Consider the following 18434-nt stretch of genomic DNA (forward strand, 5'->3'; position numbering starts at 1 on the left):
CGTTCACAAAGACAGCAAACCGCAAGAAGGACAGATAGCGCTCTCCCTCAATGGGGTTCCAGCCAATGTCTGGATAACCTTTAGCCAGAAGCATTGGACAACTCTGAAGACCACAGCCAGCCAAGTAGGTGACCACCTAAAGATACATTACACACATCATGTAGCTCAAATAATCTGTGCATTCCCTCCCTGGTGGTCTTACCGTAGGTATCTCTTTCTTAATATGCATGTATAGGTCCTCAAGTCCAAACTGTCTTTCTCTCTGAATCAAGCAGGAAGACTACACAGTGACTTAAACTCACCTTGTCCAGGTCAGGTTCTTCAAGTGCCAGAGCCAGCCCGTTATTGTCCATCACTGAGGAAGCAGCCACATCTAGCGGAGTGGAGCCCCTCATAGCTGGCGAAGCTGCAACACAATCCACCCACACAGGCTCAGATAGTTAGTGTCATTTTTGTTGTGTCTTACTGTTCAGACAGCTACCCTGTGCCCACGTGTGCTTTTCAAAATAATGTGTAAACAGCAGGGGGTGCTATTTCCACTTTTTAAAATGTAACAGGAAGCTAACCTGCCTTAGTTTTAGGGTTCTTACCAGTTTGCACTGAACAATTCAGTCATACTAGGACATAACATAGCACTTAGGGCTGGGCGATATGACCCAAAATTCATATCTCGATATTTTTTAGCTGGATGGCGATATAAGATATATATCTCGATTTTTTTTTTTTAAGCCATAAAGTAAGAACAAAAAGAGAGGTCTTAGTCAAAGCTGTGTCCCAGATGTCACACAGGCACTTTTATTAACATACAGCACAGATGTACATGAAAAATTACTCAAAATTAAATTATGAGCATTCATTAAATAATAATGCTCCATAAATAAAAGAAAACAATGTTGTTTTTGTGCTAAACAAAGAGCTCACAATTGTGCGGTCAAAATGTAAACTAAAAGACGCTGAGCGTAATAACAAAGACAGATTTCACAGCTGCTCTGTTCCCAAGTTTTACTGTGTGACTGACAGCCTGGAGTTTGAAATCCGCTTCGTAACCACGTCTCTTAACAGGTGCCATTTATGGTCCTTATACACACACAATACGGTAATATTACGTTGAAGCACAGTACGTATCACTCCGCGAAGCTCCTCGGTAGCCGTAATGCGCCGACAATCTATCAAGCGGTGCAGCTCCGTAGCTTACCAAAGTCGTACTCAAACATTTTTGACAGATTGCTGAGCGCCGTGTACCACATAAAATCGGTTCGCGGCCATCAAGCACAACCAGAATTCATACATAAGGCGCGCTATCAACTTTTGAGAGAATGAAAGGATTTTAGGGTTAGCGCGGTTAGCTCGTTAGCGCGGTTAGCTCGTTAGCATGGTTAGCTCGTTAACACGTTGACGCTGTCCAGCCCCACGCATGGGGCGATGCACAGTAACTCGTTAACGGAGATTTGCCGTGTCCATCTTGTCGCTGCCTGCACGTGAAGCGATGGGGGAGGAGGGGGAGTTGTCTTCAGTGAAGGCGAGGCGGAGTAACGTTGCGTAGAGACAAAAGTGGACGAAAGAGAGGCAAACTTGCGGCTCCACAACTATAATTATAACGTAACATAGACTATATCGATATAAAGGATATTGTCACATCTTATATCTCGTATAAAAATATATCGATATGTTTTAAAAACTCGATATATCGCCCAGCTCTAATAGCACTGTACATTATTTATATCACAGCTTGTTTGATTTCACAAGAGTTGTTTCCTTTTTAGCTTTTTTCCCCGTAGTACTAAATAACCTGCTGTAACCTATGAGCAATAAGTGAAGTCGTTCATGCGAACAAACACACACACATAAGTTCAATGAGTTGTCAGTTCATACAGCTCAGCTTTCACATATCCTCTGGCTGAAATGAAAGAGGTCTTTGGCTCCTTTCAGAGAATTCGACAGCCACGTAGCTACTTTAAGCTGTTCCCTTATTCACAAAGGGGTCGCCACAGTGGTCAGGTCAGCTTGTTTCTGATTGGCAGATTGTTTTCTTATATCGTTAGCTTCATAGCATAATTGCCTAAGTCATTTGACTAAGTCAATGACTTAGGCACTTATGCTATGAAGCTAACGATATTCTTCCTGATGCAACTAGGAAGGGATGTGTGTCTCCTCCTGGTATTTGCCAAAAAGCGATAGCGGGAATTTAAACTGGCATAAGTCACTTGATAAAGAATATAAATAATTGATATTAAGTTATTTTGAGCCAGAAAGAATATTCCTGTCAGAAGCTGCAAACGGTTTTTGGCTGAGTGACTGTTATCTATACAGTTATCATTTTTCTATCAGAAAAATGTAACAAATATGACATCCCAGTTTTATAAATATACTTTAAGTGACCAAAAAGGACAACATTGATTATAATGTGGGAACCATAATGTAGAGTCATAAAGTCATACATCACGTAATGCTCACATATTAGATTAGATTAGATTTTATATATGACCCCTTCATTAATCCGGTTCACTAGTGTATTTACCAATATAAATAAAGTTAATCAATATTTAAAAAGCACAGAAATGTCAGAAATGACTTTTTGCCACAACACTGGGACCAAACCGGAGGATTTTTCACTTGTTACACGAATGTGTAAACCACTACACTCCTGTTCTAAACATGGCTGTACCCACCTAGGCCCACGCTGCTGTTCTCCAGTAGGTAACTGAGGTGGTCAAACATGGCCTTCTGATTCTGACGGCTGATCCGGCAGAAGTAGCACAGGAAGCGACAACAGCTGGCCACCATCTTGGGAAAGGCAATTTCCTGAAGGGTAGGATAAAACAGAGCCTAAGAGGCTCAAATGTCTTCACTTGGATATTAATAAGAGTAAACTGCATCTTTTAAAGTTTTGAAATGACTGCAGGCAGCAGCCATGCTTTTATGAGTGGACATGACTACTTTTATCCCTGGATACAGAAGTGTCCCTCGAAAAGCAGCTGATCATAAGTGGTTTTGGAGAAACTGTTGCTTCACTCTGGGGAACTGAGTTTACAGTAATGACTTCCTTCATGCGTGTTACTCTAAACTCCCCCCGCATGTCTCGGCTTCTAATTGATGCGTAAAAGGCCTGACATCGTCACACGCTGCCAGCAAGCCAGCCCGATTCAGTCTGCCCTTTCTGCCCTTCTGCGTAGTCAGGACCACGTCCTCATTAATGCAAACCTGCTCTGCGACCATGCTTTACACACAAAGGAAAGCATGCAAGACTGGATTAAAACACAGTTTCTGCTGAGATGGTGCTACAGACTCCATGTGGGTAAAGCAGAAGATGTTAAACCTGGGACTTGTCTCCTCCGAGGACATTGACCATGACCTCCATGACAGTCTCGTGCATGCCCAGTATTCTCATCAGGTTCGGGTGCTGGTAGAAGACCTTGTTGTTCATAATGTCACTAAAAAGCACATGAAAAGAAACAAACGTTGAATATTTAGGTGTTTGCTGAAAGAAAAAAAAAACAGTTTTTCTATCTAAATCAGTTCCATACGAGTCGAATGACCTACCCCAGTCCATCAATCATGAGCTTTTCCTCCTCCTTTCCCATTCGAACTGACAGCAGAGACCTGATCTGGCCCAGGGAGGCCAAGAGGTTGATGGTGTCCTGGACCGAGGCAGCGCTGATGGTGTACGTCTTCCTCATGGCTCGGAGGAGCTCTCCAACGCTGTCGTACTGCCTCCTCAGCAGGCTGAACATTTTGCGAACAAGTTCAGGGTCCTGGATGTGACACTCCTGGGACCAGCTGACCATGGTCTGAGAGATAAGCTCTTTCAGATTGGCTGGAAATAAACATGAGCAAAGACGACTCAGTTTCCTTTTATTAAACAAGCTGATTGCCTCGTATTAAACAGCAAAGCAGAGAAAGGCTCGCCGTGGCAGAAGCGCTCGCTGTATCGTTTCGACATCCTTATTGTACATCACGGGCCTTGAAAGGAACATTGACTTTGACCCTCTTCCCATTAGCTGGGGTCACAGCAAGAGGCACTTAACATACAGTAGGCACACATTAATGCACAAATTCCCTCCATTAACCTGCCTACTTGACAGCGTGCTTTCTTTTTCACAACTGACGCTTGAATATTGAACAAAAGAACTTGCTCCATGTGGCAAATAAGACCTTAAGAACAGAAAGAAGAAAGAAAAAAGACGGCAACATCGAAGTCTTCACGTGGCTTTAAAAAACAACAACAAAAAACTGGATGCTTGTGTCACATGAGCTAATCTTTGAAAAATATTAGTTTATGCCAAAGCCACACTTTCAGTGGGGCAGAAAGATCCACTGTTATGTAAAGAATAAAGAAGGAAACAGGATATGGTTTTAATAGTTCTTTGCGGTTAAAAGGAAACATTTGTTTGGACAGCTCATATGTGGGTTACTCTTAAGGCTTCATTAAAACTGGATCAATAGAGTGTGTGGGTTTGTTTTTTTATGGTTATGAACACACAAAGGATGGAAAAAAACATCAATTAAACAGTCCGGTACCATAAACGATGGAGTCATTAACACACAGTTGATTTCCTTAACAGTACTGCAATTAGGTGATTGCGTTTTTAAGACCACGTGTCTGTTTGGTTGATTGGTTCTCTTGGTTTTCAAAAGACTGTTTGACAGCAGACTGTCAGTCAGTGCACGGGTGTGCGTCTGTGGTTTTTTGTGAGATGGGCGGGAAGCCAGCAGGATGGCACCAGTAACAGATCCTGCTGCCGAGAGCTGCGTGGGTGTCAGAGAAAGGGCAGATGCAAAAGCTCGAGATTAAGAAGCGACATTTTTTTTCCTCTCTCAGCAAGCACCTGACTCGCTGTCACACTATCAAACACAGTCACTGCCTGCTTTGCTGTTAAATATACTGCTCTCCCACTTTCTCCCTTACTACGCCCCAGTAAAGAAAGCTGGACTATCCAGAGTCACAGTGACGGAAACACACACACACACACAGATCTCCTCATATCTGACCATTAAATGCTCCTACTGGATAAACTAAACCAAACAGCTTCTGTGCTCCTTTTACTTCATTCTTATGAAATAATGGTTGAGACAGTGGAGCCATCTGTATCTTCAGGGACTCCAGGAGAGAAAGAGAGATGACGTGATGAAGAGCAGTTACAGCCTGAATCGCAGCACCAAAATTTAATAGGTGTCTTCTTCACTTGGTGTCCTACTACTTCCTTGGAGCCTAAACCCACTTAAAAGGAAACACACCAACAAATGACAAACCGTAGACACTAAAGCACACTAAACCTTTTTTGCGCCACGGACCGGTTTATGTCCGACAATATTTTCACGGAGCGGCCTTTAAGGTGTCGCGGATAAATACAACAAAATAAAACCAGTACTGGTACCAAAAAAAAAAGATTTATTCATAACACACGGGTAAAGACCCCGGGAAACCGAGTTAACGTTAAAAAACGATAAATTTCACACCCGAGCCTCAACTCTCGCAGCCCGGTACCAAATGACTCATGGACCAGTAACGGTCCAGGGGTTGGAGACTGCTGCACTAAAGCATATATCTAGTTTTAAACGTTATCTACAATCCCAGACACATAATATACACAACAACATTAAAACCACTTACAGGTGAGGTGAATAAAAAGTATTGTTTCTTTGCAGTGCAACACTCTGCTGGGATTCATGTGAATGTTACTTTGAAAAGTATCAGTCAACTACAGATTGTTTTAAACACATCACACAAGCATCCATGGTCATTTAAATCCCCAGTGGATATCACAAAATAGCCCAAGAGGTTCTGTGGAAATGCAGCTGATCATCTGGAAGGTTATTGTGGCTTATCAGTGTATGATAAAAGGACAGAACAAAGCACGAGCCAGCTCAGTTTTGTATTAACTGCACAAAGAGGGACGATAACAGGGATGAGGACAACGGTCAGTTGGTCCACAACTTTGGTCCACACTAAAATCATTCAGCAACGACACCAGTGGATCGAATCTTTTTTTGTTGTGCCATTTGAATATCCTAACATCTAGGAAAACCGTGCTTGGTATACCATTTAAGAGATCTATCATATTTGTATATGTGATTTGTCTGTGGCACTTTCATGATGTTTCAAGATATTTTGAACACAGGATGATTATTTGGGCAGGTTACAGTATGGTCACCATTAGAGAGGTGAAGTAGGGATGCTTTAGGGCTGGCCTAAGTGTGCAATTTGTCTTTAAGCACAAAATATCCAACTCTAAACAGAACTTTGCCCAGTTAAATAAGAACTTGTGGTCACTCACATTCAGTGGTGGTCCCTGATCCCTGAGAGAGGCAATTAGACACATCTCGCAGTTGCACTCTTGCGGCACACCCGTTATTTGGACCTGCTACTGAAACGTTTGTGTTGCTATGTTTGTGCTCGATCTCATGCAGTCTGCACGTGTCTGTGAGTTTAATCAGGTTAAGCATTGAGTTTTATCGCTGACGATTTTGGATTTTTTTTCCCCTTCGTTTCCCCGCTCTCATCTCCCGGAGCGGCTGACACAGGATCCTCTTCACTCTGAAGCCTCTCTGCTCCACCAGGCTGCATATTTCCATAATGAAATTGAAGGGAAATTGAAATGGAAATGACTGCTACCCAGTGAATCAGTCCACGTGGCAGCGGCAGACTGAGGGCGCTAGAAGTGCAATACAGAAACATCTCCTGTTAATTCCTCTCTTTTGTGCCAGGAACACAAAGAGAGACACAGAGGTTGTACAGAAAGAGGTGAACAAGGCCATGAATGAGCAAAATGTAGCAGGGACTAAATGTACAAGGCGTGAGCTCAGCACTTGTGCTTTTATGGGAAAACAACAACAACAAACCAAACCAGTTCCATGTCTTGCTCAAGGACACCTTTTTTTCTTGTTGTTGGACAGCTTGACTATGAAGTAACACATCCTAAGAGTAAACTGCTTCCACTTGTGATTCGGTATGCTTCTGCAGTCATATTCCTCAAATTTGTTGTTCCCCTGCTCACTAATTAACTTTTAATCCGCATCATCGTTAGCTCTTAACCACGTTCAGGTGTAACGATACAGTAGGCACAGCTCCATCATTCATGCAGTGCAATGAAAGCGGTGATTTCCTCACAGGGTGCAGCTTGCTCCATCCTCGTGGGCTCCTCTGCTTTGTGCGCCTGGCCTTTGATCCTGTTCACCAGCATAAGGAGGCGACCTTTAATCGATGTATCCTGCTCGTCTTCATCTTCCTCCATAGGGATTCCTGCATTACACAGAGAGAAAAAACAACCACAATGTGCATGATGCGCAGGACAACTCTCCCTCTTCTTATTTCTTAGCAATTTAAAGTTTCTTTGTTTTTTTTGCGCAGGTGAGGCCGCCATTAGATCGGCAGCACCACGGAAGGGAGGGCGATTCAATTATTTATCAAAACATCAAGATGTCAGAGAAATTGCGGAAGCAGCGAACGTTCAAATCTTCTGCCTTGGCAGAAAGCGCTGCAGAGAGAGAGGAAGAAACATCTCATGAAGTACAGGCACAATTTTGCTGATGGCGACGCAACGGCAGCTAACAGTGCCAAGAAATATGTGCACGTAAAGCATTTTTCATAAGGATGTTTGTTTTGTTTATTATTCTTACATTATCAGCCATAATGCCGGCTTGTGCTGCCTCGGTAAAATAACTGTAATGAATTCTAAAAGCAATCAGGGAAATGTAACATTGCTGCATCATGTTGCAAAATGATGATATATGTGTTGTAATAAACATAAACAGTTTAGCATTGCGGTTCATAATGTTTTTTGCAAGAGCTGCATCTCACCACAGTGGAGCTGCAGCTGATTATGAAAATCATAGAGTTCCTCCTGGATGTCTGCAGGGCACGGGCAGTCCTCTCCCATACTGAAGTTCAGCAGCATGTTGATCTAAAATGTGGGAAAATGTTCAAATTAGATGCATAGAGATACAAAAAAATGCATAGTTAGTTATTTTTATTTAATTTAATAACTGTACAGTACTCTGTTTATAGTAACCATTGTCCTTAATGTAAATAAGTAAGAAAAATTGTGTATGTTTCTGTTCCGTGTCCTGTTTGTTGTATATGTGTCTTTCTGGCTGCTGTTACAACCAAATTTCCCCTTGTGGGACAATTAAAGGATTATTCTATTCTATTCTATTCTATTCTATATACAAATTACTGTAGTACATTGTGCAGGGCTGGAGACTATCCCAGCTTTGTTATAATGTTGTTATTGCAGGAATCACAGAGAAAAAACGCAGCTCGAGTGGCTAATTCTCTCTCTGCGCTAACAGGCCGAAGGACACCATGACAAGCCATTAAACGAGCTGTGCTGCACTGAATTCTGTCTGCAGCCGTGACCTTAAAGAAATGCTCTATGTATGTGCACTCTTGTGCAGATGAGTGTGCCCTCCCGGGGAAGCAATGCCATCAAACCAAGACCAAGAGGAATGAATTTGCCTTGAAGCTTTGCTCGCACACTCTCACATATAGACAAAGAAGAGAGCTTTATGAAACATTAGGAGCCAGAAGCAGCTCTGGTTCTCTCTGGGCTAAAAGAGGCAGAAAGAACTGAACCAAAATCTACATTAATCTCAAATTAGTCACGTATTCAGACAACAACGGTACTGACCAATCAGTTGAAGCCATGAGCCTGCAGGTTTTCCGTATACTGAGTTATTACAGAGTCACATATTCTTTTTTTATTCTTTCTCTAAATGATGCACAATTACTGCCATTTACCCTCTGCAGCTATTTTGCACACTTGCGTCACACGAGCGTCACTACGATCACTCGGGAGATATGCGCACTGTCAGAAATCCATTAGCAGAGATACACAACTGCCGGGGTAAAGCTGTCACGAGGGAGCCCCGGCACAGATGAAAAGTGGTGCTGTGGTGGAGAAGCGCAATACATCACCTCTTTTTTAATGCTTTAACGTAAAAATGGAATAATCTGGTGAGTGTCGGGTTTTAAAATTTGGTAAACAGTCTCAATTGAACAAAAACAATACGACACAAGTGAAGGTAAAATGTGAAAAATTAAACACACCCTTATTGTTTCCTTTGGGATTAGGAGGGTTAGTGGCAGCTAGGTGCTGTTAATCAAACACACTCAACTCATTGATCATCAGTAGGCAGATGTTTACTAGTCTGGAGATTTCAGGTGTGTGTTAACACAATGCCTTAGACCACCAATGGTCTTAGAGAAGCAATAGCCAATAGCCACGAGGCTATTTCCAAACAGTTTGAAGTCAATCACTCTGCAGTGATTAAGATTATTCAGTAGTAGCAAACATTCAAGACATCCAAGAAAATTGAGCCCAATTTCAGATGTGCAATGCTCACAGAAGGCCTTGTGGTAAATGTTCAATTTCATGACACTATAAATACAAAAAGACTGAACAAGTAAGGGTTGTTTGGAAGAGCTGCAAGAAGAAAGCCATTTCTCTCTACAAAGAACAAATCAGGAGAATACTTTTGTGATTTCTATGCACTGTGTATCATTGAGATGTTTGGCCATATTGCACAGTGCCAAATGAAACACAGCATATCAGCACATAACAGCTCTTACCACTTGTCAAGCATGGCGGTGGAGGGAGATGATTTGGCTTTTGTTTTGCAGCTACAGAAATTGTGTAGCTGGAAAAAGTCTATGAACTCTGTACTGAAGTATTTGAAAGTCAAATGTGAGGCCGTCTCTCCAACAGCTAAAGCTTGTACAAATTTTTTGTCATACAGCAGGATAACAATCCCAAACACAGCAGTAAATCTACAGCAGAATGGCTGTAAAAGATAATCATCTAAACTGGAACAGGCCAGTCAGTGATCGAAATGCTGCATTTTACTTCCTACTTTGGGATCCGCTGGCTTAGACCCGGCGTGCTTCTTCTCACCTGTTCTTGAGGCGGTGATCTGAACTCTTTGGTCTTCTTCGCTGTAACAGCAGCAGACATATTGAGGGCCAGCATCAGCTCATTGTAGCGGAACTTCTGGTTGTACTGCAGCTTGGACACGAAGCTGTCAGAAAAGGACACAATGGCCTCGATACGGTGCTTCAGTTCGCAGTCACAGAAATAGTGAAGCAGCTCGCACATCTGGAGAGGAGGCACACAAACAGGTACTCTTCCATCACTGTTGTGACAAAGCAGGTGTTAGTTATCAAGAATGACAGAAACATATCGAAATGCCTTATGGCTTCACATTATCCCACTTGTTAAAGAGAGATATTTACTCGTGAGATCATTTGTTCGATACGAGACGGAGCTATTTCATGTTTGGCTGATCTCTGAACGGGCCTATTACATTAGAGCAGTTACGGAGCATTTGAGAGGACAGCTGTGTGGTTAGTTCGTAGCTGTGGATTGTCACTTTAAGATTACAATGTGCATCGATTTCACATGTTTTGGTTATTTTTATTTGTCTGTTGTGTATACAATTGTGTGTGTTTTCACGATCACCTGTCGTTTAACCGGCTCTGGCAGCCTCTTCTCCAGCAGTCCTTCCATTGGCTGTTGAGCCTCTTTGATTGCCTCTTCTTCTCCAGCTTCCACCGCCTTTTCCTCTGCCCCTGTTAGTCCCTCTTTGTCTGTGGCCCCCGTGGCTCCCTCCTCTCTTGCCTCTTTGAAGACGTTCGGGTCAATGAGCAGTAAAATCTTACGAACGTCCTCGCTTCCTAACACACCCATCGTCAGCAAGGTGCTAATGAGCTTCAGGATTGGAACAAACTGGTGCTCCACGCATCCTCCGACAGGATCTCGGATGTGGTGCCCTCCGCTTTGAACAGCCTCTGTCAACATCGAAATCGCTTTCTCCTTCAGTGCATCCAGTGGGATTTGGGGACTGTACAGATGCTCCCGTTTGGTGCTGATGAAGCACGGTGGGGTAAAGTTTAGGCGTGGTTTCAGGGAGGTGCTAAGCCCCACCCCAGGCGGGAGGTGCTTTTTAGAAGCATCAGAAAAGAGACGAATGGAGCGTGTCTCGGCCGTGACAGGAATGACGAACTCATCTTTCATCATGAGTCGTGCCTCTTTGGCTGTCTCCAGGTGGGTGCTAATCAGAACATTGTAGAAGCCCTCGCGTAACGTGCCAGACAGGTACTGATTGTCGATGGTGTACAAGAGCTGTGATTGGTCCAGGTGGCTGCAAAGGGCGTGGGCCACACGAGTGTTTCCCAGAGCGCAGAGGGCACAGTACAGTTTCAAGGTGTGATAGTGGAACTTCTTCATGTCCTCCTGCTCCGAGAGCTCCATGACGTCAACGCACCTTTCATTAAAAAGAGCAAGAGTTAGCAGAATTCATGATGGTTCATAACACGAAGTTTGTGATCTAGTCTACTTGGGAGAAACTTTAAAAACTCATATTTTTCTATCTTGGTCAGTAAGTTGCTTTTTACATGTGACAGCATCCAATGTGAAATTCTCAAGCAGCATCCTCTAGAGCTAAAAAGTAAAGCCAGTTCAGTGCAGTTGGACTTGAAATGGTCATTAAAGATGTCTCCATAATGCTGGGCAGACACTGTGCGATTTTTGGCCCATTTTGAGTCGTGCAACCGTTTTGGCGATCGGCCCGATTTTGGCCTTCATCGTGCGTCGTGCATCGTGTAGTATACGTGGGGTAACGAGACGCGATTGACACCTCACGACCAGCTCCCGATCATCAATCGCTTGGTCGCGAGGATTTCAAACCTGTTTGAAATCCTCGCGACCGTCGTGAGGGTGTCACCGCAGTTTGTCACACTGCGCACACGCAAACACAAATGTCGGTGAAAAAGACGGAGCAGCGCGGCTGTGCAGCGTGTGATCTGGACACAAGCGATGGAGGCACAACTTGTAGAACTTTGGAAAGCTCATCCGAGCCTTTTCGATGTGGCCTCACAAAATGATCACGACCACAACAACCGTGAAAATAGTTGGATCTACACTGCTGCTCAATCACAGCTGCCTGATCAATGTTTTTCATTAGCAATTTAGCAAAGTTGATGGTGGTGGTGTGTCTGTGTGAGTGAAAGACAGAGAGAGCGAGCGACGGAATTTCTGTTATAACCTTCATTTTTATGGACGCACAGTGTGAGCACTCAGGTCGCATCAGAGCATCGGGCCGTATAGTGTGAGACCTGCATCGTGACCTATGAACTTCTAACCCCTGCGAGTCAATCGTGCAGTTTGAGCAGGAGCTGAATAACGTGACTGAAAAAATCGCAGTGTCTGCCCAGCATTAGTGAGTGACTCTCAATAAAACCCAGTCTTAAAGTGTCCAACGTTACCATGGAAGGTTTACAACCTGGTATAAAAAAATACTACTCCTCACCTCCAATCAATGTGAAAATCCAAGGTGACTTACATCTTTAGTTATCGCATCACAAGATTTTCAGAAAACTTGACCTTCAAGGTTACTGAGATTCAAATTTGCCTGACATTTCTAACAGATATGGTATTATTGTTATGGTATCAATTTGAAAACCCTACATCGCCTCATTCTCTAGTTATTGTGTTCACAAACTTAGCTGCCTACTTGCCCGGCTGGGTGAGGCTTTCACAGCTGAGGGTTAGAATGATTTTTCCCTCTACAGCTAATTTACCCCCCTTCACACTAACTGTGAGGAGCATGGCTGCTTTCACTCCCAGGTGGCTGCCCGCTAGCCGCTAGGCTTCATGCTAGCTAATCTGAGTCACTCAACCATTTTTGTGTTGTTGGTGCCTTTTCTGTCTGACAGAAAATATGGATAACTGTGTGGTGAAATTACAGTAATTTATTAGTTATGTTATTGGTGGTTTGTTGCTTACCATTAACTAAGAATCATGTGTTTATGCGATGTAGGTTACTAACCAAGTTTGCTAGTCATAGCTAATGGCACTGCACTCTAAACTCACGTCTTGCTCTTAAATTTTAAAGGTTCAGTGGCCAGAATCTTAACAGTTATACGTCAGAATGGAAGGTGATAATAACTTGAAACTCCCCGTCCCTTAATCCTTCTGGTTGCTTAATACACTTGTCACAAACAGTTAAAAAATCAGCACGATGATTTAGCGAAGCCCACGGTGACAACTTCAAACCTGTTTTGTCTGTCTAACAGCTTATAGCCGAGGACATTTTAATACACAGCGACAAAACTGAGGAAAGCAGAAAATCCTGAGTGACTGTTGAGATTTAAAAAAAATTACTGTGTTACCAAAAAATAAAATATGACTAAATCACTTTATTGCAATGTGTGCTGATGGTTACAGGAAGCTTGTCTTTTTTAAGAGTTAAATGAGAATATGAATACCACTGTCATTACTTTAAGCTAAAAATAAAGCTAGATGAAACAGGAAATTAGCTTTAAGAAAATAGAAATGGGGCAAAACAGTTAGCCTTGTTCTGATCACAAAACAAAAAGAACTTAGCAGATCAGTATTTAGTACATCTTTTGTTTAAGAATAAAGAACACAAGTTGTGTTACAACAGGCAGTTGCATGCTGTCTCTGGTCCTCGGTAAAAAAGGTTTGAAACTTCCTGTATAGATTAAACATTTAAGATACTGTGTGCATTGACTAGTGTGCTTTAAAAAGTAACAAATCCAACTTATAAGCGAACTAAGCCTTGTTTCACACCTGTTCTCTTCAGGTATGTGCACTGCCAACATCTGCAGGGGCTCCACGCACTGAACCACCCATCCATGCCTCTCATTAACCCTGGCCGTTTCCACTTTGAGGAAACTGTTGGGCATGCGGCTCCACAGCACGGCGTTTATGGTCTGGACATCCAGTCGGGGCGGACACTGTGGAACCGGGTTCTTATGCTCACTCTTGAAGATGGCTGATGACAGAGGCATGGCGTTCTGGAGAGCACACAGAGACAGCTGATGGGAATCCTGTCTGAGCACAGCATTCATTTCTATGGTATTGCAGACACAAAAGTAAGCCTGTTGTAATGGAAAAGTAAAATTAGGAGCCACGCACCTTTATTTTAGCCAGTTCAAACTGAAAGAGGCTGGGGCTGGTGGGTCGCACAAACACAGCGGGGAAAAGCTTGGTGTTTGGTTCCACCTGGAACAGAGAAAAGTGAAAAGAAAGCAAACAAAAGGTCCAAACAGGAAGTAAATATCAAAAGCTTGAGAAGGAGCTTGAAAGCGTGACTTAAGGAAAGCAGCTTAATGATGCATCATGAAAACTCTGCTACTTAGTGCAGTTTAGTTTGCCTGTGTGTGTGTGTGTGTGTGTGTGTGTGTGTGTGTGTGTGTGTGTGTGTGTGTGTGTGTGTGTGTGTGTGTGTGTGTGTGTGAGTGAGTACACATGAACATTTAAGAGTGTCGGCGATGAGTCAGTACTGTGTGAAGTCTCAAAGAATTTCAGTGAGGAAGAACGTAAGAAGATTATACCCTCTGAAAGATTATTTTGGGATTTACTTTTGAGCGGACATCTGAACAACAAGTCCACATTTCAACAAGATGCACAGTCACTTCTCTGTTCAGTAAATATGTCTTAAATTAAGTCTTAAATTAAGTTACTCTCAAGGTCATCAGATTAAACTGGAGACGCAGGGATATATGCATGGCCAATATTAGGCTAGTGAAGAATAAGGATATTAATGCATGCATGCATCTTCTTCGCAAAAGACTTGATATCCTTTATAAATCATTTTACAAGCTGTTACCAAAAAAGATCCACAACTAAAGCCATAAAACTCTACAAAATGTCTGTGAAGGTTCTCAATCATCCAGGTCATCGTAGTTTAAGGAGCTTGGAAAGAAAAGCGTCTGGACTTCTTTAAGTTGCTTGAAGACGTTTCACCTCTCAGAAGCTTCTTCAGTTCGCTCAAGTCGCTTAGACCTCTACATCGGAGAGACCAAACAGCCACTTCATAAACATATGGCACAACATACAAGAGCCAGCTATCCATCTGCATCTAAAGGGCAAAGGTCACTCTTTCGAGGACAGAGTGAAAGAAGCCATCTATGTCCACTGTGAACGAACATCTTTGAACAGATGCAGTGGCTTACGACACCAACTGTGTGGGGCTAGGTTTCACAGCGGGTTCACCCAAAACCTTGGCTGATTGTGACCCACACCGATTTTCACACCTTGGCTCATATGATTAGGTAGAGGATCATCAGGGGGTCCATGTCTCTCTTGGGGGTCACTCCCATAGGGCTTAAATCTGGGACTCTCCACTATTTGACCCTAGAACTGAAGAAGCTTCTCAGATGAGAAGTAAAACGTCTTCAAGCAACTTAAAGAAGTCCAGACGCTTTTCTTTCCAAGCTCCTTAGTGTACAAACTGACCTGATTTATTAAATTTAACTGCTCCCCATGCCCCTCATGGTTCTCTCCTTGAGCATCCAGCTCTGACCACTTGCACATTTGTGATTTTGCTATCATCATCAAATATAAACTTTTGTCGCCATGACACTGTCAAGGACCATCAGTGATGATGAGAACTACGATAAACAGAGACCAAACAGCAGCATTCGTGGAAGCATTTCCAGGGCACAATGGTGATGTGCAGGTATTCAGGTGATTCAAAGGGTGATTCAAAAGTGGGAGTGATGGGAATTGTTTATGGCTGCACTTGCAGACCCTGAAATTGATGTCCAAATTCACAGTTTTGTTTCCAATGAGCCAGATGTTCTTTTAAAGTTTTCAATTGGTTTTGCGTCACAGTTCTCTGGGTTTTTTTAAAGTTAACACTTCACTCCAACCTATGAATCATTCAAGCAATAACAAACACATAACTCAAGGGACGAACAAGTGTTGTGTCTTCACGTAACAGACAAAAAGAGCGAATATTAAATTGTATCTTTGACATTTTTACTAGCAGCCTTTTGCAAAAACATGTAATTTTTTCCTTGAATCTTCAAAAAATATATATATACAAAATGTACAAAAAAACAACACAGTCTGACAGGCACAAGATTGCCTTTTTCATTCTTAAGGAAGGAAAACGAGAAGAAAAGCTGAGGTATGCCACATTACATATGAACTAGAATGTAAATCAGTGAGAACAGGTCTTATGGAAAGAACGTTTTTCTCCAAATCTTCGTCAATGTGTAGTGAGGAGGTAAGGAAAGAGGTACAACAGTGAGTGTCTACAGCCATCTGTAAAACACAGAAGAAGCTCTGTCTGATTTGGAGCTGCATGTCAGTCAGTGGTGTTGTGGATTTTGTCAAAACTGATGGAACTGTGAGAAGTGCTGTCAGATTTTGATCCAGCATGAAATAGCATCTGGAAAGGATCTGATTGGCAACGGTTTAATTTTTCAGCATCGCAATGATGCCAAACACACTGCCAAAGCAGTAAAAGCATACCTGGATAGAAAAACACACAATGGAATGCCGTCGGTCACTGACTGGCCTCCCCGAACCTTAACAACTTTGAAACAGAGTGGGATCATACTGGGAGTAAAAAGAAGCTACGGTAGAGCAGGTCAGGTCGGTCGATCCATGACTCCTGCTAAATGCACTAAGTTGCCCCCGATGCACGTGAATAGGCATAGAAAGCGTAGATAAAAGCTCTACACCTGGACATGTCGCCAGTCTGTCGCCGGGCTAACACATAGACAACCATTCACACTCGCATTCACTCCCACATCTATACCTATGGACAATTTAGAGTTTCCAATCAACCTAACCCCACTAACTGTAGTACAGTGGCACAGTGGTTAGCACTGTTGCCTCACTTCAAAAAGGTCCTGAGTTCAAGTCCACCATCAGGCCAGGGTTCGTATGTTCTCCCCGTGTTTGCGTGGGTTCCCTCCGGGTACTCCGGCTTCCTCCCACAGTCCAAAGACAATATAACTTTCCATTTACAATTTACCAAAGGGGAGCCAACATCTGAAAATCATTGAATGTCCTAAAGAAGCCTGCAGGACCATTCCTGAAGACTATTTAGAAATGTGTTGGAAAACAAAGGCAGTTGTGTCAAATATTGACTTTCAAGCTCATTAGAATTGTACAAACTCTGTTTTTGCCCCATATTTTGTATTTCCATTCAATCTTTCACCTTATTTCTATTTTCCTAGCAAAATATAAAAAACTGATGAAGAGGTTCAAGACTTTTGCACAGTTTTGTAAATTTACTTTTTTATTAGTTCGGTAGCATAGTTATTTTGGGTTGCACTCATCACACTAGATACTTTTAATTATAGAGAAACATAGCAATAGTTATATTCTTGCTTGCACAGCTGTGTGTATTGTACCTGGTAGGAGGTAGAGATATCTTTGCCATTGACGGTGAATGTCAATAGGCCAGTGGCCAAATCTATTAGACAGCCGATCTCCAGATCCACATTGCTGCGACCGGAGGTGTGGGAAGTGCTGGTGACATCACCACCCCACACCATGTAGCAGTTACTCCTCTTCACGCTGTCAGTAATAAGCATATATAAAAATCTTTACAAGGTTAGTAATTAAAAATAATCGTCAGCATTTATTACATATGAACACAGAGGGCGTCACCTCTCGTGGACTCGCCCACGTTCATCGCCCAGGGTTACAGTCACTGTACGATTCTTGTTGAGGTTGAAGTTGTTGCTATAGTAATGGTAGTCAGGAGTAACCCATCCAACCCACACACAGGCAGGGTCCTGACCTGCGAAGACCCTCACTGAATGGTAGTACTGTAACAAAACAGAGAAGAGAGACTTAGCCAAAAATGAAAACGCATTTAGTTTTTGCAGCTGCAAACAGATGTTTCTTCTGTACCGTAGTGATGCTGCTGTAGTCCACTCGTCTACTTTCATCGCTGTGCCTCACAGATCTCAGTGGATATCTATCAGAAACCATATTCAAAAAGTCATTAGCGAGCAGATAACATGTCGGATTCAAGGTTTTCTCGCAAAAGAGCTTAAAGTCACAGTTTTGGGAAGTTCAGCACCTGTGTTTGACTTTAAGGGTTTCTTCCTCATGAACACCGTTCATGTCCACCACAGGGCTGATCTTGAAGACGGAGTGGAACTCCACAGGCATGCTCAGACGACAAAACACCATGTCTGCGTTACTGTTCTGTGTCCCAAACGTCTTGTGGGTGACTTTGAGACAAGGAGGGCTGTCGATGGTGCCGTCGATCCTGGTTACCTGCAAACAAACGATGACAATCTTCGCGTTCATCGTCTAGGCCAATTCAATCGTTTTTAACAATTTCACAGTTTCTTCTTTCTTACCGCAATGTGGTTGTGGTCCTTCGGCACGTTGACAAAAGTAGGCAGACGCTTGCTGAACCACATTGTGACCTCTCGATTCATGTTGACGGCAAATGGCTCGAATCCCTCCTGCAAGCCGCACATGGTGTAGTACTTAAAGGTGCTAGCATCCTTCCCGAGGTTCATACGACCCACCTGCGACAGACCGAGGCTACACACTGGAATAAACCCTGCAGGACAGACAAAGGACATAAAGACAAAGGGGGGGAGCAAAGGAGGAGAGAAAGAAGTCTTTAAGAATACACGGCAGGAGGGATGGAAC

At 42.9% G+C, this 18434-nt stretch overlaps 1 protein-coding gene across 1 annotated transcript in view; it reads right to left on the reverse strand.

Moving 5' to 3' along the window:
• LOC146612610 (ryanodine receptor 3) overlaps positions 1–18434 on the reverse strand; it is a 116624-nt gene that overhangs the window by 37079 nt on the left and 61111 nt on the right. The window contains exons 30-45 of the mRNA XM_085342496.1: positions 18134–18342; positions 17848–18047; positions 17676–17742; positions 17430–17590; positions 17171–17336; positions 13935–14021; positions 13587–13813; positions 10455–11259; positions 9891–10091; positions 7799–7901; positions 7109–7240; positions 3541–3814; positions 3317–3431; positions 2670–2802; positions 303–406; positions 1–136 (exon numbers count right to left, since the gene is read on the reverse strand). Of these exons, the coding sequence (XP_085198622.1) occupies positions 1–136; positions 303–406; positions 2670–2802; positions 3317–3431; positions 3541–3814; positions 7109–7240; positions 7799–7901; positions 9891–10091; positions 10455–11259; positions 13587–13813; positions 13935–14021; positions 17171–17336; positions 17430–17590; positions 17676–17742; positions 17848–18047; positions 18134–18342 (3120 nt within the window). The remainder of the gene's footprint in view (positions 137–302; positions 407–2669; positions 2803–3316; positions 3432–3540; positions 3815–7108; positions 7241–7798; positions 7902–9890; positions 10092–10454; positions 11260–13586; positions 13814–13934; positions 14022–17170; positions 17337–17429; positions 17591–17675; positions 17743–17847; positions 18048–18133; positions 18343–18434) is intronic.

This window comes from Diplotaxodon limnothrissa, linkage group LG19, assembly GCF_057381915.1.
Source record: "Diplotaxodon limnothrissa isolate DT_005_m linkage group LG19, D_limnothrissa_male_GT1.1, whole genome shotgun sequence".
In the NCBI taxonomy this organism is placed as follows: Eukaryota; Metazoa; Chordata; class Actinopteri; order Cichliformes; family Cichlidae; genus Diplotaxodon; species Diplotaxodon limnothrissa.